Genomic DNA, 23441 nt, shown 5'->3' with positions numbered 1-23441 from the left:
TTTCCAGGAGTGTTCCCAAAGCGACCTCAAGCAAATGCATCTTCCCTCGATTCTTGCATGATGTTCATCTTATACAAGTCCTTGTCTGTTACAGATATTCTTTCAGTTTATGGAGTAACTAACCCTAAAGGCTATTTATTTATATTAGAATCGGTGAACATACCCAGTGCAATTTTCTCATGTTGTCCTGACCATTCAATTCAATTTAGCTTGAACCATCTTCAACCAGTTTGAATTTCCAACTATTCATGTGAATACGACAAATTACATACATAGGGAATTACACACAGTGACCCTGGGTCTCATGTCCATCTGATGGAAACTACTGTTATTAGTCACACACAAGCAAGTTCTCCAAGCCCTTTACTGGAGGGAAATGATAAACACATTCATCACATCTATATTTTATAAAAATTAGAAGACTCAAAAATCTGCTTTCAAGAGCACTGAGGTCACCTGGGGCATTTTTTCAAGCCCTACTCTTAAAGATAGAGAAATGGCTCCTACCCAGAGACAACAAGGGATTTAATGCTGGATATTTCCAGCGGTCTCAGGAGCTACAGCAGACATTGTGTCAGCTCAGCCATCTCCACAGAACCTTCACTGCAAACAATTTGCAGGGGTAAATGACAATTTTTTAAAAACAGCTGGAAACTTTTAATGCAAAGTAACTACTTTTCCTAAACAGCCCCATCCACTATCCACCCCCCCCCCCAACCACTTCTGCAGGCACTACAGTCTAGCAGCTCCCAAGTAAGAACCACACAAAAAGTTTCAGGGAAGGGAGGTTACACTGCTGTGCAGCCTCTCCACTGTTATACATCTGCCCACATATCTGCACGAGACAGGGAAGTCTGACAGATGTCTCCAAGATCCAGAAGTGTGTATTTGTACCATGAACAGCACAGTTACAGAAAGACCTCCCACGCACAATGTCCATGCCCTGAGATGATGGAGGAGGACAGTGTGATGCTGCTTCTCTTTATTGGGACCATGTGCACCACTTTCTCAAAAGATGCCAAAAGGCTCCTGATCTCTGCTGACATGGACACAGCCTTTGTGGATTTTGAGGAATGAGATGAGGTAGATGCTGAGCTATGGCACCCTCCTGGATAGTTTACTAGCTAGGCTGCTAAAAGAAGCAGAAGTGAGAATGTATTTACACTAGTTCCAGAGCTGGGGAAGAAGCACGTGATAATTAAAATTATTCTTTCTGCTCAGTATGTCCTCAACTATATTTGCACAAAGCGCAGGTGACGCCATGTGGCTGACTTATCTATTTACACCTCTGGAGTTCCCTGCTCATCCCCATCCTTGTTTCCCAATTAAGGGTGCAGACAGGAATTTGGGCTAGTTCCAGCAATCCAATGCGCCTGGCACACCACTGGGGCTGCAGAGACAAACCAGACTTTCATCCAACATAAGCTGTTCAGGGTCTCTCCACTACCTGAATACAGGCAAGCAGAGGAAACGGAAAGGTCCATTTTTGGGGAAGAGCTAAAATAACTGAATATTACTGCTGGAGCTTGTTGTGAATGCAAAAAAAAGATCAAAAGCAAGCTAAAACTCTGCTGGTTTTACTAGCTGTAAGAACAGGAGGCAAGAAGAGTGCTGAGTTCAGAAATGCACTGTTCCTATGCAGCCTGTCTCTCTTTCAGACTTTTCTATACTCCTTTCCTAGCTGGCTATTGGCCTGAGGGTAAGTAGAGCTGCAGGCTGTTTCACAGATGCCCTGTGCCTGCCAGACAGTCCATGTGCAGGAATACTGGGGCAGTGGCAAGGGCTGCAGGTGGCTGCTGTGAGTCCATCACAGTGGCCTGGCCTCACCAGATGGGACTGCCTTACTAGCTTATGAGGTGACCTTGAGCCATAAGCCACTAGTTTATGAGGTGACCTTGAGCCCATCACATCCCTTCCCGTACCTGTGTTTCCCTTTCACATTAAGTATTTTGGTTGCTAAAGTCCTTCTCACTTGCACTAAAGAAGTATGTGAAAAGTTGGCATATTTCCACAGAGCATTGTGGCTCCTGGGTGTTACAGTAACAGCACCAAGAATAAACTCAGGAGGTGTGACCTGGCCACCCATCCTGGTGCACTTAAAGGATGCAGCTGCCCTTATTTGTGTGCTGATATTTTCATTTTATGACATTTTCCCAAAGCCTCTTATGTCCACAGAAGGGACCAGCAGTGCCTGTGCCACTGAGGTGAGGGGTGTCCATGCCTCTCCTATCCTTCTGAAACAGGAAAACAGCAACAGCTGCAGAAGTCCAAGCAGTTGCTTTTCCTCCCTCTGTTGGGGCTCCAACCTACCACCAGAACAAGTGACTGCTGTGGTCTGCATCTGGAGAGCAGCTGGATACCCTTGCATTGAAGAAAAGGCACAATTTCCCAGGGGGAAAAGAATGTGTTTGGAATGCAAGTTCCCTTGCAGTAGAGACATGTGAAACACAAGATATTTCCTTTAAAATCAGCAAATATTCCTCTGAACCTCAGCTTCTCCACCTTCAAGCAAAGAATACGCATCCCTGTGTCGACCCGACAGAGAGCAGAACTCAACAACCAAGTGCTGCCTAGCTGCAGGCAGAGGTCAGAAATACCATCTCGATTCTCCGCCTGTCCCCCTCTAACCACATAACCAAGCAGTGCCATCTTCTTCTGTACATCCACCAGATCTGCTGCAGCCTAAGCTGCTTCACCAGAGGCACTCAGCACAAATCTCTGAAGACACACAAGAGCTCATGTCCTGTTTCTCTCTCTTTCCTGGCTCAAGTATTTAGTATCTGATGAGTGTGTGCACTGGGCTTGGCAGGGATTTTGCTATGATAGCTTTCTCCTGGCCTTGTGGAAGCCTTCCAGACTCTCTGTAGTCCTTCACCTGGGCCTAACATGAAGGTTGTGGCAAGCAGAAAAGCTGGGGGAAGCTGTGTCCTGGGGAGGTACATGAGATACATCACTGTTCTTCGAATAGCTGCTGCAGTCCTGTGTTCTGCCACAGTGACAGTCCCATGTACATCCTGAGTCATATCCAGAATAACAGACAGGGCTCAGGCAGGGAAATGAATGAGAAGTGCTATTTTTAACATTCAGTAACTTTACATGAAAACATCAAGCTCTCCAACTTTTGAAGCTGTTTTACTAAAGGCTTGCCTCCCCCTGTTCTAGTTAAAGGAGGTGGAGTTGAAGATTTGCCTCCTAGAGCTGTTCTGGATACACACGACTCACCACACCAAGTCAGACCAGAGGCAGTTTCAGTAGTGTTCAGTGACAGATGTTCACACAGGTCCATTTTTTGAGTGTTCCCATCTTGCTCTGAGACCACAGAATGGATCCAAAACACCGCCCTAAGAATTAAATAAATAATAATGGCCAGTCTTCGCGAGCGAAGATCCGGGGAAGGTCTTTCCACCTTCCAGCCTGCGCATTGGATTTTTTAGGTGAGACACAGTGTGCGTGGAACTGAGCCCACCCTTTAATCCTAAGGTTCATCTGCCGGGGCCAAGCGAGCTTGGACGGTGGCAGCGAGGTCCTCAGGACGTAGGTGGGTTGCCTTTAAGGGCTAAGAGCCCCACCTGCCCGGGAGTGGCCCTGACCGGGAATCGAACCTGGGTCTCCGCGGTGATAGCGCCGCGCCTTTACCACTAGACCACCAGGGCTCCACCCTAAGAATTACTTCAGTTTAAAAGGGACTTTCAGGGCAGTGCACACATACTGGCACATCTGTGGGCAAACCAGAGAGAAATCTGGGTGTGTTGGCTATCCAACCCATCAGCACAAAGATTACACCTGCTGGCCACTTGTCATCTGAGCCCATCATCATAAAACCCCCAATCTCTTCCCAGCTGCCAGCTAAGCTCTGCTCTGTTCCCATTCCCTGCCAGTGCCAGGCATGCAGGTGACATGGGGTGGTGCTGGGGAAAGGATTCACAGAAGCTCAGTTTCCAAATTGTGAGACGTTTCTACCTCACCCTACTCTATCTGTGAATCTGTGGATGGACAGAGGGGATATTCAGTACTGTGTTTGAACTGGGAAAATCTTTCCTTGGTTGGAACATGCCAAATTATTCCAGAGATGTCATCAATCTTTGCCATTTCTGGAAGACCAAGTATGCAGGTGTGAGGACTCTGCACACTCACTCAGATCCTTCTTTTCCACAGATGAAGTCCTTAAAGCAAGGGCTGACTCAGCTGAGCTAGTACCACTCCAAAGGCCTGGTACGAGGTGGTGGTGGGAGCAAAGTTCCCCTCCTGCAGGAGCAACAGCTCTGCCAGAGGGATGGGGTTTACCAGCCAGCCCGGAAAGGAACCAGGACTGCAACTAATGCCAACATTTCCCCCTTCCCTCCCCGCCCCCAGCGAGTGCCACCCTAGAGCAGACTCAGCCAGGCGGCTGCATTTCATCAAAAGGGGGCTGAGACACGGGCACCTTATCTGACCCTGTGAAGAAGGAGCTGCTTTTCTGGAGGGAGATAGGTGTTATGTTGTATTTCACTTTTCAAAATCTGCTTATGATTCAACAGTAGACAACTGGTACTCATTTCTACTTATATGCACACACCACCTGGAGACAAGACTGCCTCCAGAAATGGGATGCAAAGCTCATCATCATGCAGGGTGCAGCCCCACCAGCACCAGGCTGGGTTCTCCCTCTGGCCCCATGCCCTGCTCCCTGCCAGCACTGCTGCATCAGCCTTGCCTTGGTGAGCAAAACAACCACTGATTTTATTTAACTAGTACAAAAGCAAGTCCTCCAGGTAAACTGAACCTGCACGTACAAGCCGGGAAGAAAAATGAATGCAGATGAGTTTATTTGTTGCCTCCCCTCCTCCCACCACCACAGGGAGTTGCTAACATTACATCATCCCACACCCCCTCCAAAGGCACAGCCTCTGCTAAGGCTGCTGGAAGCAATAGCCACAGGAAAATTAACTCTTTGTTGTGCAGGATGCATTCCCCACTGGCCAACAGCGACCAAGTACAGGGTTTTGTTGTCAGCTGTTACAGACAGGGGTGTCTGAATCCTCAGAGATGTGCAACCCCAGCAACTTCTGCCTCCAAGTATTTATCTAACAGAACACGTATTTTTTCCAACAGGACAAAGAATCTGAGTTGCTCCCAGTCTGTTTCAAATGTAGAACTAAAGGTGGGCAAAGAAGCCACATGATACCTCAAGGACCAGACTAACCATTTTGATACAGGGACATGACATGACTGAGCAGGACTTTCAATTCCCAGCCATAGACTTCAATTACACAGAACAGGGTATTGTTAGTGTCAATTTTCTTCGAGCCTCACGTGGCCTGTCAGAGCAGCCGCTGACTGAGGCAGAGGCACAGGCACCTTGTTGAGAGCAACACAAAAGCTTTTCTTTGCAGGAAATTAAAAAACAAGGAAACAAACACCAGCACTTGTGTAAACCCCACACTGGCTCAGACAGAAATTACCTCGAGACTGTTTATGTTCCAGATCAGTGGATCAGCTGCAGCACTGGCAATTAGCACCTTGAAATTATTCAGCAAGCTGCGGAGTGGGAATTTTAGGGGAAATGGTGAGGGAAGGGTGAGAGCAAGCATGAATAACAATAAATTTTTCTGGACAGAAAAGTCGTCAGAAAAGTCAATGCCTGGAACTGGCTGAGTCCAAGTATGAACATGGCTGTTGGATGCTTTTGCAACCAGGCAAAAGGTGGACAAAGGGAGCTGGGGAGGCTGAGACTGCATCATGGAATGGGTATATGGTATGAATGTGGAAAGCAGAGCACATTTTTTTTCTGTCTAGGAGTAAAGATATCTCTACAGTTAGACCATAAGCCTATTTTCTGCTGTACCCACCACTCCAAGCAAGGCAGAAGTACTTTGGAAACAGATCCTCCCTGTGTGAGGGAGGATGTAGATGGGCACAAGTTGCAAACTAGCCACATAGCAAACTCTTCAGACAGGCATTAGCTTGGTTAGGGCTCTGCCCAGGTCTGCAACAAGGCTCAGGACCACCTCCCTTCAGAGGAGTGAGCATCCTCACAGGGGATAGGTGGCCCTCTCCAACCATGATCCTCAGCAGCACACACACCAAAAATCCTTTATCCTTCAGGAAGTTGTGAAGATATTGGTCTGATTATACCTTACACTATTAGGAGCAGGAATTATTTCCTATGTGCTGACATAACACTCCCATACATGCAACAGGCATTACTGTTGCTCTCAGAGAAGGAGGAGGGAGGGAAGCAGGGATAACTGGGGCTGGCTCCACTGTAACCTCTTCCATGACCCTTCTTTAAACCAGTCAAATCTCTAGACTCACCCAGGAGAAACAAGACATTGCTCAGATGGGCCTTGTTCCCCAACTGCAGGGACCAACAGGAATCCCTTTCTGTTCCTGTGACCTGGGGAAGCACACAGGGTCTTTGTTGTGGGACATGGGGCTTTCTCTGCCATTCCTCAACATCAACCACAAAAAAGTCAGATACCAGAGACATAACAAGGATTAAAGCAACTACATGAGAAAACCTTACTCCTTTCCAACAAGTCTCCATACTTCTAATATAAACCCAGGAAGAACAAAAATCCCTCTCTGTCCAAACGGGTTTCTATTATTCTATATTCTATAGAATAGAATTATTATTATTATTATGTCTACATCTAATCTGAGGCCAAGGCAGCTACTGGAAAACTCTTTGAGGCACTGATGCTCTTAACACTTTGAAATCATGCTAAGCTGATGATGATGAGGGAATTATGCAAGTAAACAAAGCTAGACCTGATAAGGAGCATCAGAGATGGGGCACACTAGATATTTAGCCCTGGGAAGGAGGGAGATAGCAATGGCCAGCACAGTTCCCAGCATCTCAGTGCCAGAACTGTGGCAGGATCTGCAGAGCAGCTGGCATGGGGAGGGGAGAGAAGGCAGCCTGCCCCAGTCACTGATCACTGCAGCCCATGACAAGGAACATTAAATAGCAGGATGTGAGCACTGTTGCTCACAGCCAGATTTTCCTGAGCATTAACATTTGATCACAGCACTTCCTTTGCCAGGATACAGAAAGATGCAGGTGGAGGACAGGCTAGAAACCATGGATCAAACCAGCCAGGATAGAATGGTTAGCTGCAAATGAAGCAAACAGGAGATAGCAGGATTTCTTTTTGCCTCTGCATAGTTGGATGGTGTTTGGTAAAATCTGAGTTCTCTCAGGATTCCAGGCTGCTGGTAACACTTTGGCTTCATGCTTTGTGGAAATGATGCAGAAAGGCTGAAAACTGCTGCCCATCCTCCCACCATGCTGCTGTGCTGGGAACTCATCTCCTGTCTCCCTGCAGAGTCCCCCATAAAAACAAGCCTTGTAGTTGGAGGAAAGCTGATCCAAGTTCTAAATCAGCTGTCTAATTTTGAGACAATTTTTCAAAAGCCTCTCCTCACCCTGGGACACAGAGAGCCTGATCTGCACTCAGCCCAGCAGTGCTCTGGGACTCAGCACCTTGAAAACTGCATCTACATATCAACCCCTGAACCAGACTCACCCCAGAGTGGTAGACACTTCTATGAAGTTTTGGTGCTGCCTCCTTCATCTCCCTTTCCTTATTTATATAATGGGGATACAAAACTTTTTCTTTCAGGAATGCTGCTGAGTGATTAATAGCTGCCAAGAATTTGGAAGGTAAAATAGTCTGGATAATTATTACCCTGAGTGACAATGAACAAGACAGATCAAGAGTACACCCTAACAGATTACATCATCACACTACAAGGGAGCATCTGAAATCTTCCAGCAATTCCCGCTTGAGGGACAAGGTCCAATGTTGCGAGAAATGCTCTAACATTTCACCTCTTCTTCAGCATTTGATTCTATTATTTTCATGGTAACTGCCAGTGGGAAAAAAAACCAAAGAGATGAATGGGCTGAAGCAAAGGGGAAGATGAGAGCCAGGAAGAGGCAGCAATAGCCATATTCCCACTGCTGCCTGGAACATGATGCAATGGGAGCAATGGATGTGAGGAAGCCTAGTCCCCTTGATGTATAACAGAGGATCTCTTTCCTGGAGCAGGAAAGGGTGAACAGGGACACAACTCCTTTCCCATTTTCCACTTGCTCATCTGCACAATTAATGGCAGAAAATAGATCCTTGAGAATTTTTGCTCTGCCTCCAGCAAACTCAGTTCAAATCAGCCAAGTGGAGAGGCGCATGCTCTGCATGTGTCCAAATCTCACTTGCCTATGGATAACACTGGTGTTCCTGAGACAGCCAGGCACTCGAGTAATCCAGCGCTAAGTGCTACTGAAACAGCAGCATTAGCAGTAATTAAAAATGAGTTGCTTTCCACACCAGGCTGTGTACTTTGGAGGCAGCCAGTTCACCCAAACAGGATTATGATAGCTCAGGATTTTACTTCTTTATTACCACTCCCTTAACCATGGGATCAGTGCAAACAGCCTCGGAAGAAATAGGCACAAAATTCACTTACATTGAGATAGCTCTGAAGTAAAAACATATTTTCCTCTACTTCTCTAGAACAGTCAAGACAAATACAAATATGGAAAGAGATTGATACTGGAAAGCAAATAGCATTTAGTCACCCACACAGACCCTGAACAAGCACTTTATTGCATAAGTAAGTGAAAATCTGCTGAAAAAGCAGTTTTGTTCAGGGGAAGGAAACCTTAAAGACAGCAGTAGGAGAACTCCCTGATGGCCCATTTGTGGGAAATTAAAGGTAAAAACAATACATAAGAGGGAAACCATAACTGTTTAAGTGAGAAACCTCCAAGCTGAGGAAGCAGCAGGGTTATGCTGGCCTATGAGCACACAAACGTGTAATGGGCTTGCATGCATCGCTAGGCATGTTGCTCTGTAGAACACATAAGCACACAGCTGTGCTCTCTCCTCCCAACTAGTCCCAATTTTAGGGAGTAGCACGCCTGTAGGACAGCCAGTGTGTCTTCAGGCCACACATGTGAGTTGGCATCACTTCTGATGTTTGTTCCCTTTTTGACCCCAGCAGGTTGGTTCATTCTATTTACGTATTTTTGATCTGTAACCCACAACAGAGGTTTTTGGCACTGTTCTGGAAGGTCAGGGAAGGGCCACAGAAGAGCAAGTCCCAGGCACAGAGCCCTTGCAAAGCATAATCCGTCAGCTGCCTCCACCAGGAATTTGCTATGCTTTGAATTCAAAGAATCCCTTTCAAAAACAAAAAACCCACGCAGGCCTTTGTGCCAAGATGGCAAGCTGGTGGCCCAGAGCTGGTGTAATAGCACAGGGAGGATCCCATGTTCCAAGAGGACAGCCAGCCTTACAGAGACAGTCGGCCACAAGGCCTGCAAAGAGGTCCTGCAGAAAGGGGAGGGATGGGGTGAGATGGGAAAGGTAGATTCGTGTCGAGCAGAAAAGTCCTCTGAGAATGGGCTCTGCTCCTGCCTGGTACACCCGGGGCAGGAGAAAGTGCCTGCAGAGCTGATGAGAAACTAAGAACCACTGCCTGGAATTCTTCTCCCACCAAGGACTGTAAAAGACATTTGAAAACTTGGACCCTTCTTCCGTTAGGTGCCAATGAACTGATGATTTATGGCACTGTCTTGTTGAAAGTTTCAGTAGGAGAGTCCAGGAATGTGCCAGAGGACAGGAGACAGAGCCACAAATACCAACAGTATGGTGAAAAACACACCAAATGATGCTACCAAATGCCCTTTCTCTTCAGGAGCTCCCAAGCAAACACGCGTATACATTTGCATGTCCTAGAAGACACTGGGGGAAGGGGAGGAGAGCTACGGGCATGGGTTTTCAAAAGACAGAAGATCACAGATCTGGAAGAGATGGCACTTAGGAGTTTCCAGCAGCCTAATTTCTAAAGACTTAATTCCCACACATCTGAAGAAGGTCTAGAAAAGAAGGCAAATACAGGGGCCAGGAGCTTTCCTTTGTGCAAGGTAGGCATATTTAAAGATGCAGACAAGAGTTGTGTTGTATATTCCCCACTGGAGGCAAATCACAGCCTCCTGTTTGTCAGTGCTTAGGTTTAAAAAAAATTTCCCAAACATGACTATTCATGACCATTGATCTCACTAGACAGTACAGGGAATTTTATCATTCCAAATTATCACAGGATAGACCACCTGCAGCTTCACACCCCACAGTGGGGACAGCCTTTCCCAGGAAGGGACAATCTCCAGAGGATTAGAGTATTTAAGGGAATAAGCACACACTGCCACTGCCTCCCCACCTTCTTTCTCAAAGCACACTATTTATTGAACAGGCACAAAGTGATAATACAAGAAATACATATGATGGTGATTTTCCCTGGGAAGATAAACAGCATCTTCTCCCCTGTGGAGGTTTACCTCCAGGCTGTGCTGGGCATCAACAACCAGGTGCCCCCCCCGGCTGCAGCGGGTGTCACGTCACTGCTCACCCACTCACATTCTGGCACGTGAATTTTTGGTTTAATAAACTTTCCTGCAGTTCGTGTTTCTCAGTAACCCTGCAGTAGTAGTCATGGTGACAAAACTGGGGTCCTTGGCAATGCACCAATGATGCTGCAAACCTACAATGACTAATTCTAAAAGCTTAATTTACAGAACTCATTTAAATGCTTGAAGACATGCAGGTCACCGCAGGGGTCGATTTAATGGCTATAGCATATCTGGTGGTGAAGCAGTTGTACAGGAGGAGCAGCCAGGGAAACTTCTGTCCACAAAATTAAGTGCATTTTTAATGCAAGATGTAGACTAAAGACATTTAAAGGAAAGCACAATTTAAACATAAGCACAGTAACAAACTCAGCTGATTTCCAGTCAAAGAGCTGGTCAAAGCTTCCAGATGAAACACTGTTTTAAATAACAATCCCACACAACAATATCGCTGATACAGTTCTGCCTGCTTTATTTGTCCTATTCAGAATGTAATGAGTGCTTTTCTCAACACATGTTGCCCATGAGCATGCAAAATCATGATGCAGCAGAGTCAGCTCCCCAGACTGGCCCCACTAAAGGCACACAGAGAGTGCAGACTGAGGACCTTCAGTGCAATGTTTTCCAGCTTCCCAAGGGCAGCTGACAGGCCAGCATCTGTCCCACGCTGCCTGCTCCTGTGCATCTCCCATGGGGCTTTTGTTACCTAGTCAAGGTTTCAGACTTCCAGTTCTTTTCTGGCACTAAAATATTTACAGCCACATCTTCAGTTAATGTGCTGCTGGAGGCATGAGGGAAGTGCACCAAAGGGAGGGTATTGTTCTAACTGTGCTTGCTGGACAGTGAGGTAGCACTAAAGCCACTGGTGCCTTTTTCCACAGCTTTTGTGTTTCTTCTCTCCAGCTCTCTGCTATCTGGGATCCGACACACAGGCAAAGGACATGGAGAGTCAGCAAAAAACCCTTTGCATAGGCTCTCTCTCCCTCTTTATACAAATAAAGCAATAAGCACTGTAGACAACATTTTACCACACAGAAAGCAAACCATATTGGCCTGAGGCTCTAGAGTCCTAAATCCATATCCTAGAGTGCTAAATTATTATCACCCACCTAGTTTGCTGTGATTTTGAGTTAGCATTCACATGACTCAGTGTCAGCTACCAGAGACAAGCATCAACATACAACCAGGTTAAGACATCTGATTATATGTGATATGATTTCCATGTCCTGATCCCCTGCCTTAACCCACTACCCACTGCCCTTCCTACAAAGGCATCTTCCAGCAGAAAGGCATCTTTCATCCAACCAGGAGCTGGGACATGAAGCACACTCATGTGGCAGAAAGCAGGCAGCTTTAGTTAAAAGCAGACAAAAAAACTTGTCAGCTAAAATCCTAGTTCTACTTTCTTATCAGGATTTCCCCTGTATTAAAACTGTACACAACAAAACTACCCTTGTCACTGTGGCTGACATGAAGCCAATACACACACCAAGCACTATTGCTTCCCTTCGTTAGTTTGTCAACATTTCTGTTCCTGCAGAAGCAATCGAATTTAACCAGGAGTTATTTGCATTCACACTTCATTCTGTTGCTGTAATAAAACAATAGTAACAACAGTAACTACTATGGGTACTAATGACTTCTGCACCTTCAAGAGCAAAATGCATCACGTTGTACATAACTGCTTGCATGCAATTACAACATGCTTCTTGGGTATATTAATGCAAAACAAATGCTCTCTTAAGTCTTGAAGACAGACTCAAACTTTGCTCTTCTGAAAAACAAAACCCTTTGCTGATCTCACTGGGGATTGAACCAGAGATCTGGAGGGTTGGGACAGTCAATCCTTCCTCACCTAAAATGGCACCTCTTACTCCTTCAATGAAGGCATTAGTCTCCTTGCCCACTGCTCGTTAATAGGATGTATCTACAATAGTGACAGACCTGAATACAGATTTATGCCATTGATATTGACACCACAGTCTTAGTGCTTGGGCACAGAACAGCATCATGACTTCTCAATAATGAAGAACAGAAACGGCAATGCTTTCAATCAGTTACAGCAAAAGATGAGAATCCAAACCCTGCTTTCTGAACCCCTCTGTGTGAAGTTGCTTCAGCCACGGCTCAGCTTCATCTCTGGTGGAAACAGTTCTACTCACCTCTCCCTCATACTTAGCGTGAGGCTTTAATTAAAGCACTCGCATAATTCCGCAACACATCACATTATTTACAGTGTTGTAAGGCTCTATGCAGACTGGAATCCTGGATATGAGGATATAAAGAGGTTTATTCCTCACAGTTTGTTCAGTAAGACTATTTGAGCTTCTCTTGTCAAAATAACAAACCTTGCAGGGTCCCTATCAGCACTGCAGCTCACTGCTACTGTCACCAGCCTGTCATGTCCCCTCATCTCCAAAGGACTACAGCTGTCACACCCACCCTGTCTAGGGGACCACAGTTGATGTCTCCTCCCCTTCCTCAGAGAGGCTGACACTGCCCCTGAGCCCTGGACGAGGTACTTGCATCGCGCAGCACAGCTCAGCATGGGCTGCCCATGGGAACAATGCTCCAGGCTCTGCACAGCCTGCACTTCAGCTGGGAATGGTGCTGCAGGCTCTGCACAGCCACACTGATGTTTTGCTACAGAGAGGAAGGGCAAACCACGGTCTGCATCACACCTCTTCTGCCAGGCTGGGTGTGGGCACCTCGGGGCTTTGCTCCATTTCTGCAGCTGTAGCTGGGCTAAGCATCTGGGTACGGGGGCAGGTCCTGCTGGCAGTTCAAGGGGAGGCTTAAGGATGGAAAAGGCAATGTACTTTTAGCTGCAGCTCAGCTACAGGAGAAGGGCTCCCTATAAAACACTGCCTATGAAGCTGTTAGGTTTTCAATGGCTGCTGCATGAGCAAGTGCAAAATCTAATCCCTGCTACGCTTTATGCTCAGCTTCTCCTGAAATCCAGTGTCTGCCATGGACATTTAAAGCTCAGCTGAACAAAGCATTAAAAGAGAGGCTGTGTGGACTGATGGCGTGGTCAGTGGGGTGTGCAGAGAGATGACGTAAAGAGGCATTTACCACTTCTAAAACACCAGTTAGAAGAAAAAACCAAGAGTGGGGAAGAAGAGGGGTAAGAGACAGAACAGGTGCTTACAGGACTTTAAAGCTCTTCTCAACATCTGCAGAGGGGGCTAAATCCAGAACCAGAAACCCTGGGATGAATCTAGTTAAATGCTTCAATGAATTGGAAGTTATCTTCCAGTATATTTTTAGTTGACACCAACAGGCATTACATAATGGCTATTATATAACAGCACTCGAGCTACAAATACTCCCTTTTAGGCTTTTTGTTTTTTCTTTCTTTCTTTCTTTCTTTTTCTCCAAAATCTTCTCCTTAGTGGGGGATTGATCAATAATTGTACATCAAATGAGGGAGGCAAATCCTTAGAAGAAAAACCAAACGGAGTAAAAATACTGTTACTAAGCCTGTGAATGCTTCTCTCTTGCCCAACCTCAAACAGAATTAACTATTCCCAGAATAGAAATTCCACTAAGGCTTCTCTAGTTTAAAGGGACAGGCTGTGATTCTGTGCAGACACTAGGTTTCTCAATACTGGTTTTTTTCCTCTATCTTGTAGCGATGATAGCTCAGAAGACAAAAATAAGGGGGTGGGGGGAAAGCACTACATAAGAGACGCTGAGGAAGAACTGAAGGGATTTTTTATATGCTGGCAAGATCAATGCCCATTGGCACTCCTTTAAAATCTTCCTTGGTATATTTTTTATCTTTTCTTTTTAATAGCCATACTGACAGAGCAACAATGACTTTTGCTTCTGAACTGTGTACTACATGAAAAAAAGGAAGAAAGTTTCCAAAAGCCAGAAACATTTCCTTTCCTTTATTTCCTATCTGTGAAACTAAAGAGAGCTGAAGCAGGCACTCTGAATGTAGAAATAAAAATCAGTTCAGTGGCACATCACGAGTTCCCACATCACGTCACACTACAGGCTCAGGCAAGGGCTCTCTGTTCTCCTGTAATCCCAACACAGAGCCTCCCTGACAAACACAGCACTCCCAGCACTGCTGCCTTTTTCATGCTGGTCCTCTAAAACAAATGAGCTGATTCCAGAAAGAGCAAAAAACATAATCTGACAAATAATCTCTTCTTTGCTAGCAAGCTGCTTCCTTCTGTTGTTTCTCTCTCCCCCCTCCCCAAACCTGGAAATGCCACTGATGCTCCCTTGACTTGTGCTTGCAGCAAGTTTATAAATAAACTAAACCCTGGGCTGCCTAGATGGGAAGGCAGAGTGCTGAACCCATCCCTGGTGTCACAAACAGGAACAAAAACAATCCTGGGAGAGTGGAGAAGGAAAAAACACAAATGCAGCTCCTTGGAGAGCACTACATCAACGCAGAGAGAGACTTCTTGGCTTTAAAAGCTGTCATGGCACACAGAAGATCCTACTCCTGCAGCAGCGCTCTGAAAGCAGTGACTGCAGCCCAGAGTGGAAGGACAGTCTGGCAGGGCTGCTCCTATGAACATGAGCAAAAAACCCAGGAAATCAGGACAAAGAGGAAGAAGAAAGGATAAAACCGAATTAGCTGGCATAACAGCGCTAGGTTTGGACTAAAGTAGTGCAGTTGGGCGAGAAGGAATAGCACACAAAAACTTACTGAATGTACTAAGTTATATCATTACATGTGGAATACTGCCTTGTTCTTTTGTGGGCTTCTGCCACCTAGCTATTATGATCTTCAACAATGAACTTCAGAAAGAAGCAATTTGCTGGAAAAGCTGTCTTGAGAAGTTGTTTGAGCTGTGAAGACATGGATGCACGAGGCTCCACAGTGCTCTGCAAATGGTCCATGCTAACCACAAAGAATACAGCTCATTTGTTATTCAGGACTGAAAATATTAAGAGAAACAAGTGCCAAAAGCAGTAAGTTTACTTGCATTTGTCATGGATTTCTCCACTTGCAGCACTGGAAAATAGCAAACACACTTAACTGAGACAGGTGTGCATGGTTCTCAGGAGAAAGCCTCCTAATTCATTTCGAAGCTCCTCCCTGCTGAGTCTCCAGCCCCAGGTGCTTAGGATAAAGGCATTCGATATTGGTAGCAGTGTTGCTGCTGCTGAGTGCCCTTCTCATGATCAAAGCTCTGCAGGCAAACATGGCACAACTGCTAAATCCCTTGACATGGCTTTACTTAGATAGCGGTAGCTTGCTTATGCATGTATGCAAAGGGGGGGGGAAAGGCATCCTCAGGAATCCACAGCTGAACAGATGGAGGGACACTGTTTATTCACCAGCCAACTGCAGTTGCTGTTGCAGCACTTGTGAGTCACAGCAAACAGCCTGTCCCCAAACAGCGCAGCCACAAAGGGAGCGCGCCCGGGGGCCTTCCTGCCAGGGGAAAAGAAAAGGATGTTTAATTTAAAAGGAAGGGAGCAGCATACAGACTGTGTGAACTTGTAAAAATCAGGTTTCACTCTGACATCCTCAAAGTCTGGCCCAGGGAAGCCAGCTGGTCATCTCAATGGACCCAAACATGCATTCCCATTCCCACCCAGCCTCTCTGCACATACCTTTGTGACAGCCTAGCATACCAAACCTCTCTCCTGTGAGAGCAGCAGGGTTACCCCTCATAGCCTCGAGGCATAATGCACTGAGGTTCAGTTCCATGGTGTTTCAGAGCTCTTTGGTTTCTCACTTTTAAGAGACTTTCAGGCAAGTGCAACAGGACTGTGAAGAATTCTAACTAACCAGCTGCATGTCCAAGCATGAGCCTCTGCAAACACGTTGCTGCTGCACAAAAAAACAAAACAAGAAAAAAGCCAACTTCACTGTAAAGATTTTCCCACTGTATTTAAGATGGAATTAAAACATATTTAACTCGTATAAGTAATATGTAATAAATTTAAGAATAAAATAAAAAGCCTCAGATCTGCAAAATATGAAGCATTAATCAAACAGACACTTTGAAAGGCTTCACAGTGAAATCGCTACTGATTAGCTATAGGCACTCAGCCAAAGAGGCTTGCCAGCTCTGTTTCACTGACATGTATATTTAAACAAGCTCCAGCAAGGAGGACCTCCATTTGGGGAACAGAATATCAGCTTTGGGGGCTGGGACCAGTCCCCACTACAGATTATCTTGCAAAGCATCTCACTGGATCTCAGTCTTTAAGCCTGGAATAATATGCCCTGCTCCTAATTCCTGTCTAGCTTTTACAGCTGAATCTGGGGGCATAACCATCTCTTCCTACACTTACATGGTATGCAATGTACCACTGTTCTTGTTTGGTGACAAGAGCTGTGTACATCTGTAAGTTACACCAAGAAGACAGTAAAAAAAAAACAGGGTTGAAAGATCTTCAGGCAAAATACAGCCAGTCTATAGATCATTCCCTGCTTTATTTAATGCATTATTTGAAATCACCCAGTGATAGAGAGCCTGCTGCCTCTTTAATAGCCTATTGATTACATGTATAGCACAGTCCATGACACAAGCTGCTACAAGCATCTGACTTATTAATGTCTGACTGCATTAATGTCACCTGCATCTCCAGGTATACTGAAACCTGCCTGGGCTAGGTAAGGAGAGCTGATATTTCACCAACCTAGTGGCCCCTACCTACTTGTGCTGAGCACAATATGTATTAATTTATCTCAGCTTGCAAATTGTCCAGAATGATACCGGGACATGAGGTTACACTGGTAACAAACACAGAATTAAGCTGATAGTTTTAAAAGATTAGTGTTGCTTTCCATTCAAATAAGGGGGAATAAATGATTATTTGTAAGAAAAGAACTTCCCCCACAGTGTTTACTCTCTCCCAAGATGCAGCAAGAGATATTTGCATTACTGCAAATCCTCATCAACAGAAATGCAAATGTTTAAAAATAGGGAGAAAAAAAGGAACAAGGCGATCTGTTCCTTCCAACCCAAAACCATTCTATAAGAGTATGGACAATAACACTAGTTAAAAGGTTTTTCAGATTGCTCTGTATGAAAGAAAACGGGTAAACAGTGCTCATCTAAACTCTGCCAAAGGAAACCACTTAGAGGGTGTAAAATCCCCCCAGCACAGGGGCTCTGGGAAAGCTCTGCCCATGGATTCTGCAACCAGATGGAGCCCAGTGAACCAACGACTGCTTGGCTGGGAACAGGCAGCAAACTCACTGTTCTGTTTAGTCAGAGCCACCACTTCCGTCCCTGAAAGCGACAGTGTGGGTTGAACCCCACATTTCATTTCTGCAATTTATGGAGATCCCCACGCAGAACAAGGCACAGCCCAGAGGGTGGCTGGGAGCACAGGTTCCTGAGCCAGAAGCACTACTGTGGCTTTGCTTCTACCTGCCCACCCTGCAGGACACACAGGTTAGGGAAAGGGTTTCCATTTTCCATAGGAAGCTGAGGTGCTAATTAGAAAAATGAGAGCAAGCAGAAAAGCAGCCACCAGGATTGGTGGTCACCGGCTGGGAGTCAGTTGATTTAACATGCAGTTTGGTTTTAAATGCTTGCATGACTTAAGTTTTGAATCTAAGTTTTTACTGATCACTTGCATCAAACAGAGAAGAGAGGGCAGTACTCCAAAGGGCTCTGCACTCCTTTTCAAAAGATGTTTCTTGCCCCACAAGTTTACATTTCCATCTAATACAAAGAGACAACAGACATAAGCAAAAATGCATTCTGGCTGCTTTCACAGCATAAGAAATGTTAGGAGAGCAAAGAAGGTAAGCACAGACAAGAATAGCTTAAATTCATTTCTGGAGTCACAATCCGAGAAGTGCAAAGGGGAACTCTGCTGTACATCACAGGCAATCAAAACCAAAAGTAAGTCCCATGACAGGGCTTAGCAGAAACTCAGCATAAGCTCTTGAGAAAAGAAGTAAAACTGACATCTTCAGATAAACACAAGTTCTGAAAGAACTGACTGAGAGAGATGATGGATGTCCCCGAGAAGGAGGCTTACAAAGTGATGCAGACTAAAACCCTACTCCCCAGCTGCACTGTCTCCTTCCGAGCTGGTCAGTCTGTGGAAAGATGGGCACAGAGCCCGACCAGCAACCTCACAGCTCAACATGCCTTCACCTTAGACTCTCACCTTCAGGCTGTCCTCCCCAACTCTGTTCCCAAAGTGCTGCCCTAACACAGCTAAACTCTAATTTGTAAGAATTAGAATTGGACCTACAAATCTTGGATCCTAAAAATGAACGGAGAGCTAGCTTCTTCAGCTCTGCTGTGCCCCACTGTTGTTGTGAAATGCCATAGAACAGCATGGTATGAAAGCAAGCATAGAAGAGAAGCATCCCACTGAACAAAGCTGTTGTGTCTGTGCTGGACTCGCATGACCTCTTCCTTAGAGTAAACAAATCTGGACTTCTTCTGAACCAGACACAGTCAGAGATGACTCTCCAGTCCCAGGACTCCCATCTGATCCTGAAGATCAAAGAGAGCAAGAAAACACTAAACGCTGGGTTGTGCAGCCTCATCTCTCCCATGTGTGGCAGAGATAGCCCTTCAAACAGGTAAAAGCAATCTGCACTAGAGTTAACAATTGATTAACTATTTATTTGTCATTTCTTAAGCTTTTATAGCTTCCTAATATATGTGCACTTAATAAAAAAGGTGATCCTTCCCAATATAGCTGGACATTATCTGCAGAGTTTCTCCACAGGGTCAATTTACTGCATGTCCCCTGACAGCCAGGAATGTGCTCTGGAGGTGGGAGTCTGCCAAACGAGGTTGTCACAGACAGGGAGACAATCCTATTCACCATGAAACCAATATTTCTGTTCCTGCCATTTGCTTTTTTTAGTTTCCAGCTTCCCTCGGTGGGAAGGACGGGGCTGTCTGCAGCCCAAGCCACATCCACCACGGAGCCACCTCAGTGCTGGAGCTCTGGGCACTCAGGTAACGGATCTCAAAGCAGCTGCTGTAAAGATGCAGAGGAACGCCTGAGGCACACATAAGAGGAGGTACATTATCACAGGCAAACTGAGTTTTGGTATCAGGCTTTAATAACCCCAGACACTTTTAATAGTAGTTAAACAAAATGCTCATAAACAAAACCAGTACGACTACCAGCACTGGCACTGAAAGCTGCTGAAAAACAGCAATTGTATCAGAGCTTCATCTCCTGCTGCACGTGCTGCTGCTTTGGAGCCAGCCCATCCTGCTGCCCCTCGCACTGCAACTGTACTTGGCCTTTTCCACTGCCCTGAGCTGGTGTGGAATGAAAGACAACCCTTGTTGCCTGGCAGGTACTTGCTGCCATGAGTGTCTTCCTGGAAGTGGGAGGAGACAGTGCTCTGGGTGGCCAATTTCTGCTCATCCACAAACCAAACACCCACTAGCCTGCTTCTCTTTCTTCTCTTCCCCTCTCTCACCTCCCTACCATGGTCACCCTCTACAATTCAATCCCCATTCTTCTCTACCATTCTCCTTGTTCCCTATACCCATCTTATTTTTTTTTTTTTTTAATCTCTTCTTGTCCTCCCCACTGGTCCTGTACTCTTATCTTCCCTGACACTAGGCCTGTTCCCCCACCCAACCAGCCTGTCCTTATCTCCATCACTGCCATCGTTCAAAGCTCTCTTCCCTACAATCTCAGACTCACTATTTATACCTTTATTCTGCTTCTTCCTCTGCATTTTATTTGTAACAGCAGGGCCAGAAACCTCCCTTGCTCTTGCACACTCCCTGGGGTCCCTGCTACCCACTGCACCACTAAGGCCTTACCCACAACCAAGGTGTACAACATCCTCTGTAAGCACGAGCTGCCCTGTGGACTGCAAACCCCCAGCACTTCTGACACAGTAGCTGAAAAACTCCAGGGTGCACAAACCCACAGCTGGGCTGAATGGCTTTAATGGTGAAGGCACCTTCTCATGCAAAGATACCTCCCCTGCCAAGACATGAGAGGACTGGAGCTCTTCAAAGAAGAAGTCATCAATATTTTGCAGTATCCAAGCTGCTCCAGAGAATGCCTTAAACAAAATAAAAAATAATTGAAAGAAGTCTGGTAGAGAGAACCTCCCCCTCAGGTTACCCAGTCTCACACAGAATGAAGCAAAGACTGTGGGCATTTTATTGGGAAATGCTGGCAAAGTTACCAGAAGGCTGCACTGTCAGTCCCACCTACAGCAAATGTTAAATTTTTGCTGACACAGTTCATTATCCTACAAAACAAATTGCTCCAAGTGAACTGTGACATTAGTGTGTGTGATTCTCTGGTTGTTCAGGCTATTAATGTTAAGGATGTAATTAGCAGTAAGGATAGAAAACAGCCTTTGCAGAGCATTTTTCAAACCATTAGTTGACAGAATTTTCTACCCAATTTCTCTCTCGCATTTCTGAGTACCAAGTCCTTCTCTTCAGAGAGTGCTCCCCACACTGCTAAGCTCAATGTGTTTTGGTGGTCATGCTACCCACATCACTGACTCCAGCTCTTCTCCAACTGCAGAAGAGCAGGTCAAATTAGACTTATATTGACAAGGGGCTGCCTTGCTTCACTTGCCTCAATGAAAAAAGGCCAAATCAATCTTATTCTCTAATCCACGAGGAGCCAAATTGCTAGAGAATTGAAGAAAGAAGCTAGGAGAAAACAACCAATACATTATTGCACAGCTAAGCACTGCAGAAATAACGTTGTTACGACTAAGCAACAGAGACATCTTCACTTAGCCACACACAGGTCAGTAGGGGAGACCTTTTCTGCATGGGAAATTGGTCACATTGGGTACCTTCTGCTCACCTTGGCAACAAGGACCTTCTGCATTTTAATTCAAACCTTTCTTGCCACCTAGAACCTTCAAGCTGCAATGGCTGCTTGGAAAAAAGTACTTGGTAAACACAGAAGAGTCTTTCAGATTTTTGCTTCCTGGACCACATGACTGTCATTCTTTATGCTGTGGCAGGGGCTGGGAGACCTAGTCACGGACCAGAGGCCAGCTGCCTTGGGCTCACTGGATAAAAAAACTAAAAAAAAACTAAAAACAAACAAACAAAAAAATCACAAAACCATAAAAAAACCAAAAAAACCCACACAAAAAACCAAAAAAAAAACCAAAAAAACCACAAAAAATTTAAAAAAAAAAAACAAAAACAAAACCATGAAAAGCAGCAGATGAAAAGCAGTATTTAACTCTTTTCCTTTCCCCAGTTTTCCACTGAGTGCTTTTACAGCATCACCTTTCCCTTTTCAAACAAGGAAGCAGGCTGCACCCTATGTCTGGAGCCCAACTAATTAAAACTGACAATAAAAGCGTCCCCACCTAGAAGAGTCCATCAAAACTATACCAAACTAAACCATGGGAATCTCTACAGAACAGGCTCTTTTTTCCTACTAAATTTCCTTTCAAGGAACTTTTCAACTGGAGAGACTGTTTAAAGCAGCTAAAGAGGAAGGAGTGACTGACACAATCTGAAACACCGTGGCACCCTGCAGTGAACTCCAGCACACACCTTGTCTGCTGTATGAAACAGCCCTGCTCAAAATCCAGCGTTCTGCACTGCTAACAGACATCATCGCCCCTTGTCACAGAACCCAAGTCAGACCCAGCCTCAAAACAAGGCTTTTATGTGAAGAAAACCTCTGCTGATGCCCTCCTCCTCCTCCTCCTCCTCCTCCCTCCCCACTGTGAAGAGCTGGGCTCATCCAACTGCCTTGCCTTCCCTCACTTCTATGGGGCAGGACAGGAAGGGCTTCTCATCTTTGGGATATTTAAGCCATGTACAGCACACAAATGGCTCACTAAGACCCAGATTAATATGCTTAAAACTAAGCAGGTGCATATGCCTACAGAAGTAGCCATTGCTCCACAAAGAGCATTGCTACCAAACCTCCTGTTCTCAAGAGCATTTTTCTTTGGGGCTGGTGAAGTGCAGCTCCTTTGAACCTCATGTTTATGAGATGCACAGGTTGCACTTTGAAAAGCAAACTGTTTTCAGTTTGTGATTTCCCCTCAGCCGACTGGGTGGCAATCTGAGACAATCTGAGAAGCTGGCATGGATTGTCCTCGAGTCTTGGACTCATAAATACATTTCCTTCTAACAGTACATACAAGCCACTTAAACCAGGCACATTGTGGCACATTGGGAGTACACATCTAGGTCAAGAATTTGTTTATACAAATTCTAAAGATGAGTTTTGGGGAAAAGTGGTATCTGCTCTGTTTAGAGCATGAAAAGCCATGGTAAACATCCATCAGAGCAGGCACTCCTGTCACTGCAAACAGCACAGAGCTTGTTCAAGAAGCTATTTTATTTTTGTTCACTGGCTAAAATGCACAGACATACACCAGAGGCTTTATCCACATGATGACCCACAAAAATTCTCATCTCACATCTCCAAAGGCTCTATTCTAAATTTTTAAAAGAAATAAAATAAACCACCTAGTTGACCCAAACTGAAACCTTGTATCTGTGAGGACTGCAGCTGTAGGACAACTGTACTCAAGAGGTCAGGACACAACCTGCCATCCAGCTCCTGAGGATCCCCTGCTCTGCTTGGGCTGCCCTCAATTATGGATGTCAGTGTCCATGTGTGAGCTGCCTATCTAATTCACCAACTACAAAAAATCCTTGGTTTGGTCCTGGACCACTGAGTCCTAGCAGATGCTGTCGGTAGACACACTGAAAATCCAATATACTTTTCAGTTTTAAGCTAGAGTTTAAAGACATGTTTTCTTCTACATCTCTGAATAAATATATACATGTTCAAATACAGGTATATACACATACCTACACAGGCTTTATATATATATATACTTATACAGATTTAAATTGGCAACTCTTAATTACACAAGTTCAGCTCAAAGTGTTTCAGGAAATAAACATCTTAACCAAGCTCAGGGAAGCAGAAGAGAAGAACAACTGTGAAATAAATACCTCACAGACACAGTTACTTCAGCAGGGCTCCAGAGAGTAAAAATAATTTAGTGCTTGCAATCTGGTCAGCAATATGAAAGACACAAAGATAAAGAAATCAGGTTTTTGGGGCTTGTCAACCACAAGGCCAATGCTGCTGACACCTCCAGCCC

General features: G+C 45.3%; 1 protein-coding gene across 6 annotated transcripts in view; it reads right to left on the bottom strand.

The window, feature by feature from the left end:
* Positions 1-23441, bottom strand: part of CASTOR2 (cytosolic arginine sensor for mTORC1 subunit 2) — a 145947-nt gene that overhangs the window by 44107 nt on the left and 78399 nt on the right. Inside the window, exon 1 of one of the 6 annotated variants that reach the window (XM_050325928.1) lies at positions 15980-16081. The exons of 4 other annotated variants lie outside the window; for them this stretch is intronic. In XM_050325928.1, coding sequence (XP_050181885.1) covers positions 15980-16076 — 97 coding nt within the window. In that variant the 5' untranslated portion in view covers positions 16077-16081. Of the gene's footprint in view, positions 1-3222; positions 3332-15979; positions 16082-23441 lie in introns of those variants that run through there. One more of the 6 variants, XM_050325929.1, reaches the window with a different exon arrangement.

This window comes from Myiozetetes cayanensis, unplaced genomic scaffold (genome assembly GCF_022539395.1).
Source record: "Myiozetetes cayanensis isolate MyiCay16 unplaced genomic scaffold, myiCay2020 scf30, whole genome shotgun sequence".
In the NCBI taxonomy this organism is placed as follows: Eukaryota; Metazoa; Chordata; class Aves; order Passeriformes; family Tyrannidae; genus Myiozetetes; species Myiozetetes cayanensis.
The sequence above is the reverse complement of the archived record's forward strand: the minus strand, read 5'-3'. Positions and strand labels throughout refer to the sequence as shown.